This window comes from Meriones unguiculatus, chromosome 7 (genome assembly GCF_030254825.1).
Source record: "Meriones unguiculatus strain TT.TT164.6M chromosome 7, Bangor_MerUng_6.1, whole genome shotgun sequence".
In the NCBI taxonomy this organism is placed as follows: domain Eukaryota; kingdom Metazoa; phylum Chordata; class Mammalia; order Rodentia; family Muridae; genus Meriones; species Meriones unguiculatus.
This window is the reverse complement of record NC_083355.1, coordinates 35,441,899-35,464,808: the sequence shown is the minus strand read 5'-3', so window position 1 is coordinate 35,464,808 and position 22,910 is coordinate 35,441,899. Positions and strand designations below refer to the sequence as shown.

At 37.7% G+C, this 22,910-nt stretch overlaps 1 protein-coding gene across 1 annotated transcript in view; it reads right to left on the bottom strand.

Moving 5' to 3' along the window:
- The window catches only part of Usp32 (ubiquitin specific peptidase 32), a 135,759-nt gene that overhangs the window by 83,532 nt on the left and 29,317 nt on the right, over nt 1-22,910 (bottom strand). The window contains exons 2-3 of the mRNA XM_021648365.2: nt 19,876-20,003; nt 1,775-1,880 (exon numbers count right to left, since the gene is read on the bottom strand). Coding sequence (XP_021504040.1) covers nt 1,775-1,880; nt 19,876-20,003 — 234 coding nt within the window. The remainder of the gene's footprint in view (nt 1-1,774; nt 1,881-19,875; nt 20,004-22,910) is intronic.

The following is a 22,910-nucleotide window of genomic DNA, read 5'->3' as shown; positions in this document are numbered from 1 at the left end:
ACTTACATATAATTTACGCTATTAGACCTCTCCCTTCTGCTGTTGGGAATAAAAACCAAGGACCTTGTACATGCCAAGTATTTTGCTACTGAGTTACATCCCCAGTGCTATTTGTTTTTATTTTCATTGTGGTCTTTTTGTGTGTTGTTGTTTGAAATTAGGTCTCACTATATATATAGCCCAGACCGGCCTCTGATGAGCCATTCTCCTGCCATTGCTTTTCCAGTGCTGGAATGACAGTATGTATTATCATATATGGCTAGTTCTCTATATTTTAAATCCTCTTAGCCTTGCAAGACAAAAGGCTGATACATGAGAATTCCAACTTAGGCTACATATAATGAAACTTTCAGGAAGAAAGTCTCAACATTTTCTGACCACAGGTAATTTACTGAATATAATTAATTTCTAAAGGTTAAATGTTAAAACAGAATTTCTGGTTTTATAAAGTAAGAAAAAAGACTACTAAGTTTGTTTCTTCGAATCTTTTCTTTTTCCCCCAGGGGTTTTGTTTTGTTTTTCTCAGGGTTTTGGTGTTAAGTTTCCTGAGACAGGGTCTCCCTCTGTAGCCCTGGCTGGCCTGGAGCTCACTCTGTAGACCAGCTGGCCTCACATGCAGTTAGTCTGCTGCCTCTGCCTCCCAGTGCTGGGATTAAAGGTGTGCCCCATACCCAGGCAGAGCCTTTTTTTTTTTTTAAGTTAACAGCCTTAATATAAGTCATAGCGTGAAAAATTAACCTTGTAAAATGCACAGTTTAGTAATTTTAGTATATGTGCAATAATTACCACCAATTTCAGAATATTTTCATCAACCTAAAAAGAAATCTCATACTATTAACAATATAACTGAGTGGCACAGCACTTTCATAGCATGTGCAAGGCTCAGGTTTCAATCTCTAAAACCACAAAAAAGGGAAAGGCAAAAAACCAAAAACACTTATTCTTATGAACAGTTATTCATTCTCCATTTCCCTGTCCACAAAGTAGCTCAACAGTCACTCATCTACTATATTCCAGCTCTATGGGTCTGCTTATTCTAGAAGCACCACATAACTATAATCATATGTGGTCTACTCTAAATAACACCTATTATTCAGTAATATACACCCATATGTTTTTAAATAATTACTTTTATTCATGTGCATATGTACATATGGGAAGGCAAGGATCTACAGAGGCCAGAAGAAGATGTCAGATCCCCTGGAGCTAGAGTTTACAGGCAGTTGTCGGTCACATGACATAAGAGCTGGAAACCAAACTCAGGTCCTCTGGAAAAGCTAGCTATAGCTGGAAACCAAACTCAGGTCCTCTGGAAAAGCTAGCTATAGCTGGAAACCAAACTCCGGTCCTCTGGAAAAGCTCTTAACTGTGGAACCAACTCTCCAGCATATGTTTCAGCACTTTACTTCCTTTCCTTGTAAAATAAGGTTCCATTGTACACAAATTTACATTTTGTTTATCCATCCTGAGTTTTATTGTCAGCACTAAAAAATAAGTGAATAAAAACAAAAACTAAAGTGGTTGCACTATTATTTTATACTCCCAACAGAAAGATCAAGTACTGTTATTATATTTTACTTTAAAATATGATGTAGTATTGCAATAGTTTTAGTTCACTTTGGTGGCTAGCTATATTGAACATTTTTCAAGTGCTTATTGGTCACTTGTGTATCTTTGGTGAAATGGCCATTAAAATTATTGCCTTCTAGATTTTGATGCTAATTATTCTGTACCTGTACATGATACTTTTCTCACCCGAGATAAAAGAACTTACATTTTGCTTTCTCTTCATCTTTGCCTCTTGTAAGGAGAACGAGTCCAACTATTAAGTTATTGAAGTGTAGCCCTTTGGATGTTCCACCAAAAGAACAGTAAATCACCTGAAGAAAGAATGTGAAAAAGCCAACCTTAGAGATGCTTCGGCTATCGAGGAACAGGAGTTATCATCATCCTTATCTAAACCTTGTCTCCATCTCCAGACAAGGCTCTGATTAACTTTAATAAAAGAATGATTCTCTCTTCTTTTGTACCTAATTACAATATTCAGCTGATATACCTACCTACTCTAAACACACCCCGCCCCCCACACACATTAGAGGATGACACAAATGACTAGTTATTTTGTTTTAGATCCTTATCAAGGTCCAAAAGAGGGGGAAAATAAACTTTCTTCAATAGCTGCAATAATTTGATAAAGATTTTGTGCTATTACAGTGTCCTTTAACTTTGGCTATACTTACACATATATTATTTTGATAAGAAAAATATTCCCTAATGTTAAGAATTATAAAGAAATCACAAAAACATTTATTAACAGAAATATATTACAATATTTGTAATAGAATAAAAACTATACACAAAAGGGACAGTATCAGCAATGACTACAAATTATTCAAAATTACTCATTCATTATGAAAATTTACATACTCAAAAATTATTTATGGACCAGTGAGACTCAGTGGGTAAGGGAGTTTATCACCAAGCCTAACAACCGGAGTTTAATCCCTGAAACCCACAAAGTAAAGGGAAAGAAACAGCTTCTATGAGTTTTCTTGCTCACATGTGTGCCATGGCATGGATATACACGAAAAATAAATCAGGGTTACACACAGTACTGCATGTCTATAATCCAGATGCTCAGTAGGCAGAGGCAGGTACATCTTTATGCATTTCAAGGCTAGCTTAGTCTACATAGTGAGTTCCAGGCCAGCCAAAGCTATACAGTGAGACACTGTCTCAAAACCAAAGGAGCAAGACTGTGCAGGCCTAGAATCTCAGCAATTTAGCATATAAACTCATGACTTTTGCTTCAGAAAATATTTTTCCTGAGTAAACTTTTAAAGCACCTGACTAAAAGTCAACAAGACTTGGCTAGGGATATAGCTGGCTGATAAAGCACTGCTCTGGCATGTAAAAGACTCTGGGCTCAATCAATCCCTAATGCTGAAAGAAAATAAAAGTAAATAATCAATGGCATCAATTTAATGTTTCAAAAACTTAACCTTATATAATTTTCCTAAGAAGGAATACTTTTCCATTTAAATTTTTAGTGAACATGTGATCCATCAATTCATTGTTATCTACAAAAACATTTTTCTAAACAATCTTTTATAAACATTCTGGTGGTAGTAGTGGATTTTTTTGTTTGGCTTTTGTTTGTTTTGTTTTGTCTTTTTGAGACAGGGTTTTTGTGTTGTTTTTGTGTGTGTGTGTGTGTGTGTGTGTGTGTGTATGTGTGTAGCCTTAGCTGTTCTGGCCTCGCTTCTGTAAATGAGGCTGGCCTTCAACTCAGAGAGATCCTACCTGACTCTGCCTCCCCAAAAGCTGGGATTACAGGTGTGTGCCACCACTCCCAGCATAAATATTACTCTATTAAATTTGATTTTTCAGGAAATACCTGATCAATAGTAAGCTTTGGCTAGACACAGATGTGTGAGGGGTTCCTGCCATCCTTCATCCTGAAACACAAAGCTTAATTCCTCCCTCACTCACCTACAGTTTAAATTAACCAGAGCAATGGTCATGAAGAAGCCTATTCCTCTGCTGATTGGGTGGGAATTTGTGACAAGATGCTAAGATTTTATGAAAAAACTCTTTGTATCCATAGAGTAAAACTGAAAGTCAGCAGGTGCATCCACAGAGAAGTTCATAAAAAGGATTTGGAGGGAGAAAAGAAAAATGAAAAATTATGTAATTATATTATAATCTCAAAAAAATAATAAGAGAAAAATATAATGGTCAGCCAGGGAATAGTGGCACATGCCTTTAATCCCAGCACTCAGGAGGCAGAGGCAGGTGGATCTCTGAGTTCTAAGCCAGAGTTTTCCAGAACAGTCTTCCTTGAGAAACAAAACACACACACACCTACACCCACCCACCCACCCCCCACACACACACACACTCACACACACACACTCACACACCTACACCTAAACCTACACCCACACCCACACCCACACACACACAAATAATGGCCACCAGCATAAAAAGAAGGACAGCTCAGACAGAACATGAAGACTTGAGGACAGTTTGATCCTCTATGACCAGTAAGAGCTTTCCTTCTAGTACAGCTGTTCTGGTTACTAGGACCCACCTCATGCTTTTTAGACCAACACAGAATCTAGGCCTGAAACTCAGATTCCATTGCAGAGGCCTCAGAGAGCTCAAAACATCACAAGATCAATAAACTAATAATCATCTCCATGGGAACCAGACCAATCATGAGCAAGGTGATGTTGGATCCTGAAGAATTGTGAGATAGCATTCATTGGCAACCTGCCTCATGAGATAGACAATCAAAACTTAAGCATTTCTTTTTAGAAATTATGGAAATACAGTGGAACTGCACATTAAGAGCAGTAGGCAGTAGCAAACAGCAAAGAGACTCTGTCACAAGATGCAAAGAGAGCACCAACACCCAAGGTTGTCCTCTGACTTCTACAGATGCTGTGGCACACATACATATTCTCCCCTCACCCCCTGAAACAAATACAAGGGTTTTGAATTAAAAAGGAAGCAAGCAAATAAACAGTATTTATTTAAAATAGGCTTAGTGAGGCTGGCCAGAAAGCTCAGTGGGAAAAGCACTTGTGCCCAAGCCTGATAACCTGAGTTTGATCCTGGGATTCACTGGAAGAAAACAATGACTCTGACAAGTGTCCTCTGACCTTCATAAGTACATCATAGCACATACCAGCATATGCACACAAAATAACAAATATTTTAAAACGCAAATATTCTTTTAAAAGTGATATAACATGGGCTAGAGAGATGGCTCGGTGGCTAAGAGGACTACCTGCTCTTCCAGAGATCCTGAGTTCAATTTCCAGCAACCACATGGTGGCTCACAATCATCTACATTGGGATCCAGTGCCCTCTTCTGGCATTCAGGTGTGCATGCAGACAGAGCACTCATATATTTTATATATATATATATATATATATATATATATATATATATATATATATACTAAACAAAATCTATCTTTAAAAAAAAAAGTGATATAACACAAATCAGGCATGATGTGAATGCCTTTAATCTCAGCATTCAGGAGGCAGAGGGAGGAGGATTCTCTATGAGTTTAAGATCTGGTTATCACCTGAGTTCTTGGCCAGCCAGGTGTACAGAGAGAGACCGTCTCAAAGAAAGAAAAATACACATACACCCCCTCCCCAAAAAACAAAACAAGCCCCCTAAAATGAAACAAGCAAATAAGCAAAAAAACTAGAGTACTAGTAAGAACAGTAAAAAATTAGCAGGGCGTGGTGGCATATACGTTTAATCTCGGCACTCAGGAGGCAGAGGCAGGTAGACCTCTGAGTTCGAGGCTACCGACTGTGTTCCAGGACAGACAGAATACACAGGGAAAGCCCATCTTGAGGGGAGGGGAGTTTAAAAATTAAGCCAAGATTTTAAAACTTTTCTAAATTCCATTCTTTTGTGCTTGATGTAAGTATATGTAAATGTGCGTAAGGACTAGACGGAAACAGCAGGTGTCATGTCTACTGTTCTTTTTCCCTGAGACAGGCCTCTCACTAAACCTGAAGCTAGACTAGTGGTCAGAAAGCCTTTCCTTCCCCACCAGGGTGGGCTTCAGGCTCACAAAACAAAACAAAAAACACTCTTAGGTCCTTGTGCTTGAACACCAAGCTTTCTTTTCATCTCTCTAGTCCATACACATTTTTAAGAAGGAATGCTTTACCAAAAATTCATGGGAGCTGGCCTTTAATCCCAGCACTCTGGGGGCAGAGACAGGAGAATCTCTGTGAGTTCGAGGCCAGTCTGGTCTACAGAGGGAGTTCCAAAACAGCCAGGGATACATAGAGAAACCCTGTCTGGAAAAACAAACAAACAAACAAACAAACAAAAAACCAAAGAAAAAGTATGAGTCTTAAAATATGAATGAGTTAAGAGCACTGACTGCTCTTCCAGAGGACCTGGGTTCAATTCCCAGCACCCACATGTCAGCTCATAGCTGCCTATAACTTCAATATCTGATATCTGACACCCTCACACAGACATACATGCATACAAAACACTAATGTACAAAAAATAAAGATGAATAAAATATTGGAGAGATGGCTCAGCAGTTAAATATGAATAGATATAAAGGCATATAAAAACATCAATGTCTACATTGGGAGAGAAAATAATAGGCTCTTGGGAATATTACCTTCAAATTCCAAAGAATTTTATAACATTACCTTCAAATCAAGAAGAATATTTCTGACAATGAACTCATATAAGCAGAATTAAAATACTGCAATTTAACACAAAATCAGTCTTGACCAGTTTGGTTAGAGTTTTGTTTTTGAGGTAAAGTAATAGTTTCACTGACAAAAACAGCAATACAAAGAGGCTACTCTCTTTTGGGAGGTGTTGTTTTTGTTGTGGCCTGAAAGATTAGCATTTCACAAAGAAATAACTTGAGTATGTTCTAAGAATCATAAAAGGTACAAAATGAATTAAGAGAAAACATTTATTAAAAAATCTAAATGCAGCCACCAAATAACGGGAGACAAAGCTCCAACTAGACGTCTCACCACCAAGAGAAACCACCAGTGCCCCAAATGGGTTACATCTAATTGAGTTGTTGGCCAAAGGGGACCCACAGAAACCCCTAAGCAACTCAGGCTATTGGCTGTTCTCCACAAGCTGATGTAATGTAAGGCTCTACTGCTGAAGGCAACACTTACATGTTTCACTGAACATGAAAAAGTTGAGATGGTGCCTAACTAGAGCCTTTAGCCCTACTGACAAAGAGTTGATAGTACTGGAAGGGACTCTGAACACTACCAGGGGAGAAAGGTAAATACCAACTCTGCTACAAACCCTTCCATGTACACAGGTGACCATTTGTGCAACAGTAGCCCTAACATCGTGGGAATAAACAACCACTAACTGATGGGATTTAAGGTCCACTATATAAGACAGAACCAATAATGCCTGACACTACTCATCTGGCCAAGAATCTTAAACCAGATAGGCCATGGATCTGGGGAAAACCAAATACTATTGTTGTGCTGAAGGGACACAGTAATAAAATGACACTTAACATTCTGCTATACCCACTGGAACAGTGTCTTATTCAGCCATCATCAGAGAAGCTTCCTGCCTTAGTAGATGGGAACTAATACAGAGACCCACAACTGGACAATGTGTGGAGATTGAGAGATTTGTAACATTCAGTCATAAATGCGATGTCTTCATATCGAATCTTTCCTCAGGGCTCATAGAATTCTGCAAAAGAGGAAGCTGGAAAGACTGTAATAGCCAGAGGCAATGGAAGATATGGAAAAAAAAAGTATCTTCCAGACAAAACAAGACTAATGTACATAAGAACTCAAGAGACCATGGCAGCATGCAAATATGGCTTGCACAGATGTAAAACCAAATGGGAGTCCCAGCGCTGAGATGAGGAAGCCAGACAGATGCGTCCATCAACAATTAAGAAGCTACCACTAGTTAACAACTGCTTGCAAAGGAAAAATCAAGTTTCTCCAAGGAAGTCTCACAGGCTTACAAACCATACTTAAGGGAAGGTCCCACGCCCAGACGGCTAACACAACATGAATTCAAAGGTCTTTTTGAAGATTTGTTTGTTTGTTTTTATCTCATATTGTTTGGGCTCTCTCTCTTTCTGTCTCTTCAATCCTTTGCTTATATATTATGGTTTCAGATTTTGTATTTTTGTGGGTTTTGTGTGTTTGTGTCATATGCATTTGTTTGTTTTTCCTTTTTTGTTTGTTAGTATGTTTGTTTTGTTTTATTCTTATTTGCTTATCTTTATTTGCCTGTTTTTCTTTTTTTTTTTTTAGATTTTATTTATTTATTTATTTATTTTATGCATTTATATTAGTGCTCTATTTGCATGTGCACCTGCATGCTAGAAGAGAGCAGTTGAGGGTATAGATGATTGTAAGCCACCATGTGGTTGCTGGGAATTGAACTCAGGACCTCTAGAAAAGCAGACAGTGCTCTTAACCACTGAGCCATCTCTCTAGCCCCTTTAACATTTATTTATTTATTTATTTATTTATTTATTTATTTATTTATTTATTATGTGAGGGCTCTATCTGCATGTACTCCTGTATGCCAGCTGAAGGAATCAGATCATACTATAGATGGTTGTGAGCCATCATTTGGTTGCTGGGAACCGAACTCAGGACCTTTGGAGTTAAGAGCAGTCAGTGCTCTTAACCACTAAGCCATCTCTCCAGCCCCCCCACCCCCGCTTGTTTTCTTAAGAGAGATTAAAAGGCGGGAAGGTGAGGAGGATCTGGACAGAGGCTTGGAGAGGAAACTATGATCAGAATATACAGTACAAAACTAAATCTATTTTCAATAAAAAATTAAATAGAGAAAACATCATCTCTCATTTTAAACTCCTAATTATACACTCTTAATCATAATGAATACCTTCAAATATGAATCCAGATTTCTTTTTTTTTTTTTAAAGATTTACTTATTATGTATAGTGTTCTGTCTGCGTGGCCAGAAGAGGGACCAGATCTCATTGTAGGCTCTCATGAGCCACCATGTGGTTGTTGGGAATTGAACTCAGGACCTCAAGAAGAACAGCCAGTACACAGAAAGTCTGTGTTGAGTCTTTACAAAAGTAGTTTTCATATTGTTTGATTTTTTTTAAAAAAGATTTATCTATGTATATATGTACGTATCTCTGTGTGTATGTGTGCCATGTGCATATGAGCGCCCACTGAAGCCATAAAGGGAGCTGGAGATAAAGGCACTTGTGATATGGGTTTGGGGAACTAAACTCAGCTCTTCTGGAAGAGCAGAAGCACTCTTAACCACTGAGCCATTTCTCCAGTGTCTGATCTTGAGAGTTATATTTCAAGACAAAGAAGTATGCAAACAGAAAAAAAAAAAACATGGTTATATGGGTGTGGTTTAATTACTTTTGGGAATTTAATAGCCAGGAGAATAATTTCTAAACTTATTAAAATAACATCATGCAAAAATGTCAATCAGATTGTTTTAAGTGTATACTTTGCTTTGGAAAGAAAAAATGCACTTTTCTTGGTTTTCAAATACAGAAACAGAGCACTCTGGATGGTGTATTTCTCTGTCCACTTAAAGGTCAGTAGTCACCTATAAAGAGAAGTGACTCACTTGAGGCCTGACTTACCATGTGAGCCCTTCATCCTGTCCCAATCTATGGCATCATTAAACTAATTCAGATTGACTAACGAGCCTACCTACCTGATCCACCTGGGGCACAGCGAGCAGGCGTGAGCTGCAAGCTGGCCTCAACCCAACCCCATCACCCACCATCTGAAGGAGGCCTGTAGGGGGCCCAGCAACATTCAGTGTACAGCCCTCTCTGCCTCTGGGGTACAGCCAGCAGGGGCCTGTGGGGCTCCAGGAACATTCGGGTCCACCAGAGGTACAGCTACCAGAAATGAGCATCAGGCTGTTCCCTGAGCTCCACTGTAGGGCCCGTGGCTTTGGCTGCCTCCCTGAGGAGTCCTGCATTGGAAACATTTAACCAGCCAAGGAGAGCCAGATAGCTAATGCCCATCATAAAATCACAAGAGCCAGGGCAATATGGCACCACCAGAGCCTAGCTATTCTACAAACAGCAAGCTTTGGCTATCCTAACACAGAAGATTGATTGAAAATTAAAATTAAGCAAAATTAAGCAAGTGCTAACTCAAAGGATGCCTTTTAAATAATTCACAAATCCTTCTAGTTATTAAAAAAACAAACCATTCCCAATTTACAAGTATATTAATCGGTCATTTTAAATAATATTTAATCATTTTTAATGACTAAAATACATTTTTTAGTCATTTATAATCAGATTTCCCCTAGCTAACTCCAAAACTCTACTTGAATTATGTGACAAAAATACTGAGTAATTAACAATAATAATTATGAGATGATTCAAAAAGCACACTACTACAGATGTTTGTACGTATTTTTACTTACATTAGGAACTAAGTTTAAGGATAAGTATAAGAATACAATAATCAACCTGAAACCAGGCATGGTGGTACAAACTAGTTATCCCAAAATTCAGAAGGCAGAGATGATGACATCTGCTTTCCCTCTTGCCTCTCAAGTGCTACCAGCCCACACCACCACACCAGGTCCAAAGTTCATTTTTCAAGTAAACTGCTGTTGTTTAGGCTTCCTGTGCCGTTCTCTCACTACATACACTACGGTCAGTTCTGGGTTTAACTGGTATCACCTGTTAGAAGAGAAAACTAACAACCCTGGCTATTGTAGCAGGATATTCTCTGCTACACTAAGTCTAGTGTAGTCTACCTAAGACATGACTTTAGGTCATGGTACTATAGACTTAATGAAAAGTGCACAGTTAAAAAGACCACAGGCTCCAGCAGGGAAGCTACTACTGATGTTTTGCTAAATTGATACAATACGCCCATCAAACCGACTTCTAAATATTTATGTTTATGTTCATAAAGTCCTACCATTAGTTTTAATCAGAAAAGCTTCTTGTTGCAGTGGATGGCTTTTACTGCAAAGTGCATAACGCTGAGAACAGTGACTAATATAATGGACAGCCATAAATGGGTATCACCATCATCCTCTCCAAGGTTCAAGAAACATTACAAAGAAGCAGAAAGAACACATAACCCAGAGGGAGGAGTAGAATGTATGCCCTGCTCTAACTAAACTCACTAACTAAACTCAATGGCTCAACAAAATCAAAACATTGAGGCAGGAAGCTGGAGAGAGCCAGATCTAAGGCTAAGAGACTTCGCTGCTCTTACAGAGGATCCAAGTTCTGTTGACAGCATCCATGTGGGATTGTTCACAAATGCCTGGAACTCCCTCTTTTGAAACCCTCTTCGAGCTTCCACAGTCACTAAAATGTACACATACATGCATACAGACCCACATATACATAAATAAAAGGCAAATTAAAATAACATTAAAGAATAAGAATAAGAACACTATCTGGGAAGGGGAAAGGGATCCATGAGAATGGCAGGGGGAAAAGAGAGGATAATGGGGAATGAATAACAAAAAAACAACAACAACAACAACAAAAAAAAACATTATATACATGAAATAAGAACAAAAATCTATTGCATATAATTTAATATATACTAATAAGAAATTCATTGAAAACAGATAGATCTAATGAGAAAATGCACCATGACAGCTAGTCTTCATTGCTAACTTGATAAATTTAGTGACACCTAAGAGCTACTTCTGGGCTTGTCTTGTACCATATGAGCTAGAGACCTGTATCAAGTAAAGAGAGAAAGAAAACAGAGCACCAATACTCATATCTTCCTGCTGACTGCCTGGAGACACAACGTGAACAACATTCTCATACTCCTGCTACCATGGTTTCTGCACCATAAGGACCAGTGCCTCCTCCAACTGTAAACCTCCTTTATCAGGGACTTCGTCACATTAACAAGAAAAGTAACTAATACTGTCACTAGTGGGAAACAGTTCAAGGACATTACATGAATACCATACTGTCCCTCAAATATACAGGCTAGTAAGAGCTTAGAACTGTTCCAAGAAATTTCACAAAGATGTCTTCACCTTCAGAAAGGGGATGAAAGAGGAAATAATGCAACGAAAATTAGTAGTAGGAACTATACATCAGTTGAAACAACAACCAAACCCTTTTTAATATTAATATAGCTTTCAAAGTATCAACAAAATAAAAGTTGTTCCTGGATTTTCTGGAATATCCAAACAAAAGGACCCTCAAAGATACTTGGCATCTGAGATTCCAACATCCAAAATGGTGTTATAAGTATTCCAAATACAACTCAAAGAGAACCAGGAACCAAAAGAACTTTGCGAGGAGAAAAGCAATGGCTGAACAGCAACAAACCACACCGCACATGGTTTCAACCATCTTATTCTACCAAGAAGCCTGTATCTTTCAAGAGAAAACACAGATGAAGTTCAGACAGACTGATTTATAAAAATGGTATAAAATTTAATACATGCACATACAGCATACACACACACACACACACACACACACACAGAGAGAGAGAGAGAGAGAGAGAGAGAGAGAGAGCGCTAAGCCTAGAAAGCTCACTAAAACAAGTAGAGACTCAATAGTAACATCTTGGTTATGGTATTACGATGAATTTATAAAACAGTACCTTAAGGAGAAACTGGGCAAATTTTAAAGAGACTTATCTTTATATTCTTTTTTATAACTCTAAATTTGCCCACTCCTCCATGGCAAAATAACACAAAATTTTCCATCAGCCAGGCCTGGTAGTGCATACCTTTAATCCCAGCACTCAGAAGGCAGAGGAAGGCAGATCTCTGTGAGTTCAAGGCCAGCATAATCTACAAAACCAGTCCAGGGCAGCCAGGATTACACAGAGAAACCCTTCCTCGGAAAAAAACAACCACAAACAAACAAACAAATAAATTTGTTTTCGCACCAAAAATGAATTTAAACCAAAAATATCCTGAGAATATTTGAGTGGCTGTACAAAAATATTGTAAGACTGTTTAGATTTATATTAACTGTATTCAAAATAGTATTTTTTCCCTATGACTAGCCTTAATAGCTACTTTTACTAATTGCACAAAGGAAAAGCAATACACAAAGAACAAACATTTAGCACTTGCACTTATCTGAATAGAAGGAATATACTTTTCCAATTAAACTAGAAACAAAGGTCTGAGGATGTAACTCACTAAGTTGGCAGAATATTTATTTGCTTAGCATTCCCAAAGCCCTGAATTCAATCTCCAGCACTACATAAAATATGGCAAGGCTTGGGCATGTTAGCTTAGAGGTAGAACACTTACCTAGCATGCACAAGGCCCTAGATACAATTTACTACCACCACCACCACTACACACACAAAAATAGTAAATTCGGGGTAAAAAATTCTGGGGGGGGCTTGGAGAAACGGCTCAGTGGTTAAGAGCACCAACTGCTCTTCCAGAGGTTCAATTCCCAGGAGCCACATGGTGGCTTACAATCATCTATGAAGGAATCTGATACCCCCTCCTGGCATGCAGGCATGCATGGCACTCATGCATAGAAAAGTACATACATACATAAATAAGACTTCTGAAAATTTGGCTGGCAGGGCATGTTGGTATCCCAGGATTCAGAAGATAAGGGATCCGTAGTGGTTCAAGGTCATCCAAGTTTGAGGCCCTCTTTCAAACAACTAAAAGCTAGTCAACCATTACACCATCACCACTAAACTAACCAACCAACCGCCACAGGTACATACTACCTTTTTCATCACATTAATAATCCTCCCATTTCTCAAGGAAAGTTAGGTTACTCTCTTAAGTTTTCACAAGCCCTTGAGACAGAAAAATACTTGACCTAGTAGCATCCTGTCCTCCCTACCTTCTCTGTCAGTGCTTGGAGGAGAACCTGGGAGGTTTTGCCTGTTAGGCAAGCTGCTTTAACCACTAAGTCACACCCTCAGTGTTCCTATTTTCTTAAATGTAAAAGTTATAGCAAACAAGAATCATTGAGTCAAAAAATGTCCCATTTAAACAAGTATTAACTACCTCTAGTGATGGGCTTTATGTGCTAGATTTTAATATCTTTGAGCCTGGGCAAGTGCACAAGTCTTTTTAAAAGAAACATGGTTTACCTGCACAAAACTGATCAGTTTTGAGAGATCATTAATGCCCTTGAAGTGGTTTTTGTGGGTGTGAAACAAATGGTGAGAATTTGAATTGGTCCCTCTTATTATAGTATTGAAATTAAGTCTACTTAATTTATCAAGTCATGTTCATGCCCTGATTTTATATACTTGTATCTATCAATAAACATTGTGATACTTGAAAAAAAAAAAAAAGTATTAAGCAAACTACAATGCCCTATGGTTATGACCTTGACCTGTCCTTCCAAAGTAACAGGTAGGCAAGTTCAGGACAAGTTTTTTCTAAGTCCATACCAGCTCATAACCTAATCTAGAATATTCAGTATCTTGTAGTGATCTACACACTGTATCACTCAACTATTTTGTAAATATGAGAAAAAGGAAAATCAGGACTTAATAAATTCTGTGACAGTATAAATCACAAGGGCAACTATAATGTTTCACTCATCACACAAAACAAAAGACAGTAAATAATTATCTTCAGTATCGGCACTAGAATAATTTACCCACACAATAATTTTTCAGAGTAATCTGATGAATATCTCAAACTGGTATTTAAGCAAATGACCAAGAATACAAATCTACACAAATCTACTGCTGATGCCAAAGAAAGGGTTTCTCTAGTTCTTAAAAAAAAAAAAAAAAAAAAAAAAGTTTCACATAGGGTAAGAAGTGATAAACTTTAAATTCTCAAACATGCAAGATCCCAGAATTTCAGACTAAGACATGGAAATATTTGGGAGACATTATTTAGTCTACCATAGGCTCTAATCACAGATGCTACAGTCCCAAGAGAATGAGGTGAATTTCCATTGCTTCCTCACTTCCTCTCTATCTTCCTTCCTCCTCAATCTCCTCCTTAAATACAGACAAACTCAAAAGTGTGTGGCACTGCAGACTAGGTAAGTCTCCATCTCTCTGACAGAGGAGGAAGGAGCCCAAGAATGTTATTTTGTAGCTCCTGGGTCTGCCTAAATTCTATATAGCAAACCAGTCCCAACTAAAATTGAGTCTAAGACTAGCAACTGTGAGATAACTCCAAATAGGGATACACAGGCTTTGAAAATTAACTGACATAGTAAAATAAACCAATAGATGACATGTACAAAGTTATAGCCTGAGTCCACAGTTATCATAGTTTGATAAAACACATATTAACATCTCTAAGAATCAGAATTTCTGAACATTCCAAATGTCTAGAATGTAACCCAAATTTCCTCAACATAAAAGAACCAAGAAAATGTTTACCCAATTAGGAAATAACAACGTACAGGCACTAATAAACTGATGACACAGATACTATGTTATTACACACAACTCTCAACAGTCTGTCATAAAATGCCCAAAGAAACAAAGCAAATACTCCTGATATAAGCAGGAAGATGAACGTCTCATAATGGAAAGAGATGCTATAAAGGCCACATAGAAAATTTACAATATAAATATTACATCTACCCCTCAAACTTTGGTTATTTAGACTTCCTAAACCTGCAGGGGGAGTACTCCTCTCTTAATGGAAACCATGCCTTCTAATAGCCAATTCTATTAATTATTAACAGTGTTAATTACTTTAACAAGATGGCTTTTCTTTTCTTTTGTTTCTTGTTTGTTTCTCTGTGTAGCCTTGGCTGGCCTGAATTCGCTTTGTAGACCAGGCTGGCCTTTGGACTGCAGGCGTGCACAACCACTGCCTCGCTGATGGCTTTTTTCATACCTCTTCTGATACTAACTAGAAAAAGAGATCATGCTTCAATTCTGCAAACTTTTAAAAATTATTAATTTTTATGTATATGGGTGTTTGGTCTGCATATATTCTGGCATGAGGGTATCCATCTCAGTGTATCCATCCAAGAAGAGGGCATCCCTGAGATCCCTGAGATGAGTTATAGACACTTGTGAGTCCTCACATTGGTGCTGGAAATCAAATCTGGATTCCCTGGAAAAGCAGCCAGTGCTCTTAACCACTGAGCCATCTCTTCAGCGCCATGATATTTTGGGGGTAAGGAGGTAGCTTACAACTTACTAAGTAGTCCAGGATGGTGTGAAACTCACAGAGATCTGCCTGCCTCACCTCCCAAGTAAGGGATTAAAGGTTGTGCTGGCTAATTTTTATGTCAACCCAACACACACTATAGTTATCTGAAAGGAGAGAATCTCAATGGAGAAAATGTCCCCATAAAGATCTGAGGCTTCAGGAAAGCCAGTAGGACAGTTTCTTAATCAGTGATTGATAGAGAAGGACCCAGACATTGTGGGTGGTGCCATCCCTGGGCCATAAAGAAAGCACGCTGAGCAAGCAATGATAAATAAGCCAGTAAGCAGCACTCCCCCATGGCCTCTGCATCAATATCTGCCTCCAGGTTCCTGCCCTGCTTCAATTCCTTTCCTGACTTCCTTCGGTGATAGACTACAATGTGGAAGTCAAAGATATCCTTTCCTCTCCAACTTGCTTTTGGTCATGCGGTTTCTTCATAGCAATAGTAACTTTAACAAAGACAAAGGCGAGCATTGCCAGCCACATTAGGCTCTTTGCTACAAGTTGAGTCACCTGTTTTCAGGACAGTGTCCATAGGGGGCAGTCTATGACTTATGGAAAATAGTTAACAAGGTGAAAAACAAGTAAACTATAGCTTTAGGGTATACAACAGATCTGCTGTTTTATAAAATGAACTTACTATATCTTAATATTCAACATCATGCTTCTTTAAAGCAAGAAGGCCTAATTTCTAAGGCCCAAGTGACATTTAATTTTTAAAGCACTGTTATTAGCTGGGCATGGTGGCTGACAGCTATGATCCCAACACTGTAAAAACTGAAGCAGACAGTGAGTTCAAGAACACTCTGAACTACACAAGTTCCAGATAGCTACATGGGAAAAAAACCTGAAGATTTAATAAAGAAAAAAAAAAAAAAAGGAGGAAAAAGAGGAAGGGAATTAAGGTATTATTCTTCAAATATAAATTTTACAAATTTGCAATTACTATTCAGAGAGCTAAATAGAAGTTTACCATCCACTCGTAAAATAATTTAAGCAAATAATTTTGCCCACCATTAATCCTTACAGTACTGCCAACTATTAAATAATGTTAAAATAGGATCACTCAGCAAACAAAGCCACTGGCTGCCAGGAATGAAAAATTGAATGCATTTTCTGAGAACATCGTAGAGGAAAAAAACAACCACTGAAAACTGTGCTCTGACCTCTATAACATGCACACACACACACACACACACACACACACTCACACACCCTAAAAGATTTTTTTTTTAATTGCTTCAGGGGCTGGAGAGAGGGCTCAGTAGTTCGCTAAGAACACTTGCTTCTTTTTCAGGACTACAGTGTAGTTCCCAGCAACCACATCAGGTAGTTCACAACAGCCTGTAAACCCAGCTCTAGTGGATTCAACGCCCTCTTCCGGCCTCTACACTTGCATACATGTGTACATACATACATACAGAAAACTACATACACAAATTTTTTAAAGTTCGTAAGATAAACTTTTTATAAATATTCATGAGCTGTTTGGCTGATAGGCATTTGTAATATACTGATAATATAAAATGTCAAAGACACTTTCTAATTTCCTGGATCAAATAACAAAATAGTTTAAATGGTATAGATGAATCTACAGATTCAATATAACCCCTATCAAGTCAGAAGACTTTTTGTGCAGAAACTGTGAGCTGATCCTAAAATTCTTAGGAAAATGCAAGGAGTCCCAATAGGCAAAATCATCTTAACTACAAGAATACAGTTGAAAGAATAATGCTTTCTTTCTGATTTTAAAACATATTACAAAATTACAGTTATCAAGACAATATGGGGTGGGGAAAACAATGTGATACTGGTAAAAGATAAAAAAATCAATTAACTATAATTCATAAATAAAGGTTTTAGTTTACACTTATGGTCGACTGATAGTCAACAAATGTATTGGGACAATTCAAGTGTCAACTGTTGCTAAGCCATCTCTTCCACCCTCTCAAGAACAATTCAATGAAGAAAGAATAGTCTGTTTAACAAGGAGTCACATGACTGAATGTGTAAGAATGAACTTAGACCTAACACACCATGTACAGAAATGAATACTAAACGAATGAAAGCTAACACTATAAATCCCTTAGGGGAAACAGGAGTACATCTTTGTAATCTTAGGTAAAAGAATGGTTTCCTAAACAGAAAAGAAACAGCATAAGTGATAAATGGACCTCACCAAAATTTAAAAGTTTTGTGATTCAAAAGGCCCCAAGGAGAGAGGACAAACCACCTAAAGAATGGGAGAAAATGTTTACAAGCCCTGTATCCTATAGAAGGGCTTATATTTAATCTTACAATCCAATAAAAAGACATCTCAATTTAAAAATGGACATGATTCTACTTTTAGGTACATATTTATGTGTACAGATAATCCTAAGAGATCAAATACCGTGACCTAAATTTCTCCTAGTATCATAAGACAGTTCTGACTTTAAACAAAAGAGCTATGGGGGGAGAGAAGCTAAAGAGTCTTTAAATTTGGAAGCATTATCTATTAATTACTACTAACGTTAAGTCCTTTCATTATCTTACTTTATTTTTTGAGACAGGGTCTCACTGTGCAGGCCTGGCTGTTCTTGTCACAAAGATTCACTTGCTCTGCCTCTCAAGTGCTAAGATTAAAGGCACCATCATACCTGACTATGTGCCTTTTTCTAATTAGCAGGTCATACCACAGTATTAAATTACTTGCTATATCTTGGAATAAAAAACTTTTAATTTCAACATTTTTGTACTATACCAGTACGCGATACAAACTTACTAAGGTAAAGCAAGAAGATGAGGAATAAGACTAAACAGACCTAACAGACTCCAAAAACCAATATAAAGAGATATAAACAACAATTAAAAATATAAAAAGATATAAAACATTTGTCTTCAAAAAACACACATAAAAAACAAATGCAATATCTATTATATAAATGACGAAAACATAGAATATAGTTTAAAAATACAAATGTTACTGAATTAAAAAAAGATGAGATTTACTTATTTACTATTTTTTATAATAAAGTTTATTTTAAAACTTTTAAAGCAGAGGGACTGAAAGGATGGCGCAGTGGCTAAGACACCTGCTGCTCTTGCAGAGGAACTGAATTCCATTCACAGCACCAACATGGTGGCTCACAACCATCTGGAACTCTAGTCCCAGGGGATCCACACCCTCTGCTGACCTCCACAAGCACTAGGCATATGCACCAAAGTGTGCATACACATAAAATAATCTAAAAAAACCGCTACAATTTTAAAAATAAAGCAGAGAATTAAGGTTCCATGTCATATCAAGCTTAAAATTCCTATTCTAACTTTCACTGTTTTGTGAATTTTATTCTTAATTATACTTAGAATAATAATGCATCTGTGTATATAACTACAAAATAATAAATACTATTTTCAGAAAGAGAATGCTTACAGGTTTAGCTTTTTTGTTTTGTTTTTCTAGACAGGGTCTCTCTGTGTAGCCGTGGCTGTCTTCGAACTAGCTCTGTAGACCAGGCTGGACTCAAAGTAACAGAGATCCAACTGCCTCTGCCTCCCAGGTGCTGGGATTAAAGGCGTGACTACATTGCTCACGAGCATGTTTTGTTTTTATTTAAACATTTTATAATTTAAATAAAAATTTAAATATGTTCCAATAAGCTCTTATATCATTTAAAAGATTTAGTTTTACAGATTCAACTTTATTCAATACAAAATCTGTAAAACATACAATATAAAAATTTAATGTCAGGGATGACATTTAAAATAAGGAGGTAATCATAAACAGTCCATATAATTATAAATCAGTTGCAAAAGCACAAAAAAAAAAGAAAAGAAAAGAAAATTGTGGTTGTGCACTGTTCCCACTCAGCCTTTAAGACTACAACAACCAGGGCTTTATGGCTAATCTGCCCAACAAGAAAAATAACTGCAGTGAAGATGAAATCTCTTAGGAGGAGTCTCCTGCAGAATTTTAAAAGCAAAAAGGACAAGAATACGGGGAGGGTAGCCTAAGCCTGTAAACACAACTCTGAGGAGATGATGGCATGAGGGATAAGAAGTTCAAGGTAAACCTCAGCTACACAGTGAGTTGGAAGCCAGTCTGAATTATGGCAAACCCTGTCTCAAAACAAAACATTTAATAACAGAAAAAGAATTTAAAATAATTTGAAAAAGAACTCTGAAAAAGAAATTTAAGCTGTTAGACAACTATGAGAAGACCCCAGCACCATGAAGATTACCTCAGCAACTTTAGGAGGCACTCCGTCCCCAAGCACTTCCCTGATGAAGCAGTGCTGACTCATGTAATATGAGAGGCCACAGGTCCTCTTGAAGGCATCTTTGAGTCGTTTCAGCTCTACATCTGTAACTGTAATTCAGAAACAGAACACGAGTAAGATTCTAGAAAGAAAAAGGCTTTCAAAACCCAGCTCCTCATATAAGACACACACCTACAATTCCGATACTTTGAGGCTGAGAGAAGAAAGGAGTCTGAGGACAACCTGAGCTACTTGGCAAATTCTAGGCCATGTCTTTTTAAACAAAACAAAACACAAAAAAGAAACCAGGCACACACCTGTAATCCCAGAGGCAAGGGAAGGATTCTCTGAGTTCGAAACAAGCCTGGTCTACACAGTGAATTTCAGGACAACTACTGCTACACAGAGAAACCCTGTCTCAAAAACCAAACAAAAACTGTTTTATTTTCTGGTTCCTAAGAAAAATGGCAAATAATTCTTTCAGCTAAGAAGAAGGAACACTATTTGAAAAGCCAAAACCTGCGGCTAGAGAGATGGCTCAGCAGTTAATAGTACTTCTTGCTCTGTAAGAAGACCACAGTCAATTCCTAGCACCCATATTGCGCTTCATAACCATCTATAGCTCCAGTCCCACAGGATCTGACCTCTGGCCTCCTCAGGCACTGCTCAAATTTGGCAAACAAATATACATGTGGGCAAAACACCCATACACATAACATTTTATTTTAAATTAAAAACAAAACTTTAAAATATGCACAGAAATTTCAGGCCAGGGAAAGCAAAAAATAGCATGTATTTCTAGCAGACAGGCAGATTAGATTAGACATTAGATCAATGCTTCTGGCATCAACATACACACTCTCTTTGTAACAAAAGTACATCATTTGCACCATGAGTACATGCGGCACCTTGTAGAGAGCAGTCTCCAGTTTAGAATCTTGCCATGTCACACATATACCGAAAATTATAAACTGATATTAAATAATTTTAAATTGGAGGGATGGAGAGATGGTTCAAGGATTAAGAATACATAAAAGTTCCTTGTACCTTGTCAGGTGACTCACAACCCTCTATAATTCTAGCTCCAGGAAAACCCAATGCCTTTGATCTCCTTGGGCACCTGTACTCATCATATGCACAAACCCACACACATAATTTTTTAAATTCTTTTAATATAATTATGAATATGTATTTATTATATAAATATATATATAATATCCTATTACTTCAAGCATTTAAAACTTCTTTCACTTTACACAAAAATTCATCTAACAGAGAAGGGCTGGTGAGGTGGTTCAGTGAACAAAGGCACTTGTTGAAAAAAACCTGGTAAGCTTTGTTAGATCACTGTATGATGAAAATAAAGATGGAAGTAGAGATTCAATTCCACAAAGTTGTCCTCTGATCTTGACACAAGATGTGGGGCACAGGCTGCATGCCAACACATATCATGCACTGGCACTGCCTTTATTTGGTTTCTATTACTGTGATAAAGTACCATGACCAAAAGGAACACAAAGAAGAAAAGGGTTTATTTATCGGGCTTAACATCAAAGGAGGACAGGACAGGAATTCAAGGCAGGAAGCCTGGTGGCAAGAACTCCGGCAAAGACCATGGAAGAACCTGGCTTACTGGCTTGTCCCCATGGGCTGCTCAGTTTTTATATAACTCAGGACCACCTTCCCAGGGTAACAATACCCACAGTTTCCTGGGCTCTCCACATCAATCATTAATCAAGAAAATTCCCCATAGGCCAATCCAATGCAAGCATTTTCTCAACTAAATTCCCCTCTTCCTAGATAACTCTAGTTTATGTCAAGTTGACAAAAAAACTAAGGAGCACACAAATAGTAGTAATAAAATTAATTAATTAAAAAAGAAATGAGTAACAATCCCAATAGAGGCACAAAAAAGGTTGCCTTTGGCTCGTGCTGGAAGAAACAAAGAAAGCTTCTGGATGCAGAGGAGGCTACATTAATTTTAAAAGATAAAGCCACTAACGGCCAAGAGCATGCCAAACAGGGTAACCCTTTACTTCAAAGTGTGCAGTTGGGTCATGGTGGCGTACACCTTCAATCTCAACACTTGGGAGGCAGAAGCAGGGGGATCTGCACGTTCTAGGCCAGCCTGGTTTACTAAGTGAGTTCCAGGACAGCCTGGGCTACACAGAGAAACCCTGTCTGGAAAAAACAAACAAACAAAGTATGGCATTATACCATATGCCACTACAGCAAAATAAGGCAGATTTAGGCAAAAACAAACAAAAAAAATCAGGCAGGGAGATGATAAGCCTACAACTATGAAGATCAAGTTAGCTACTCTATCAAGAAGGAGTGATAAAAACAGCTACAACTCAGACAACCTCTAAGCCAATTGGATACAAGGCACTCTGTAACAGTGCAGAAGAGAGAACAATCTGGGAGCAAAAAGTAGATCATTATTTCAAGGAGACAGCAAAAATGTCAGTAGACTTAAAATGTTCTCTGAGAATTGCAGTCTAGAGCAACATCCATCCTTGGAAACCTGAAAGAAGGCAAACAGAGTAAGGCAAAATAAAAGACAACTCTATTAAAGACCTATTATGGTAACTTTGGGAAATTACATTTGCTTTTTAATTTTTTGAGAATAAAGCTTAGAAAGGTTTGCTGCGGGTTCTCAGTATAGAGATAATTAAAGCACTGGGTAAAAAGCATAAAACTGGGCTGGAGAGATGGCTCAGAGGTTAAAAGTACTGCCTGCTCTTCCAGAGGTCCTGAGTTCAATTCCCAGCAACGACATGGTGGCTCACAACCATCTATAATAAGATCTAGTGTCTTCTTCTGGCGTGCAAGTGTATATGCAGATAGAACATTGTATACATAATAAATAAATATTTAAAAAAAGCATAAAACTGGAAGAAACCAAAGTTTACAATACCTAAAAAGGAAGAAAATAAAGAAAAGATTGACAAAAAAAAAAAAAAAAAAACTGGTAATGAAAAGTACAGTGAACCTAAACACTTATTCTCCAAAGGCCA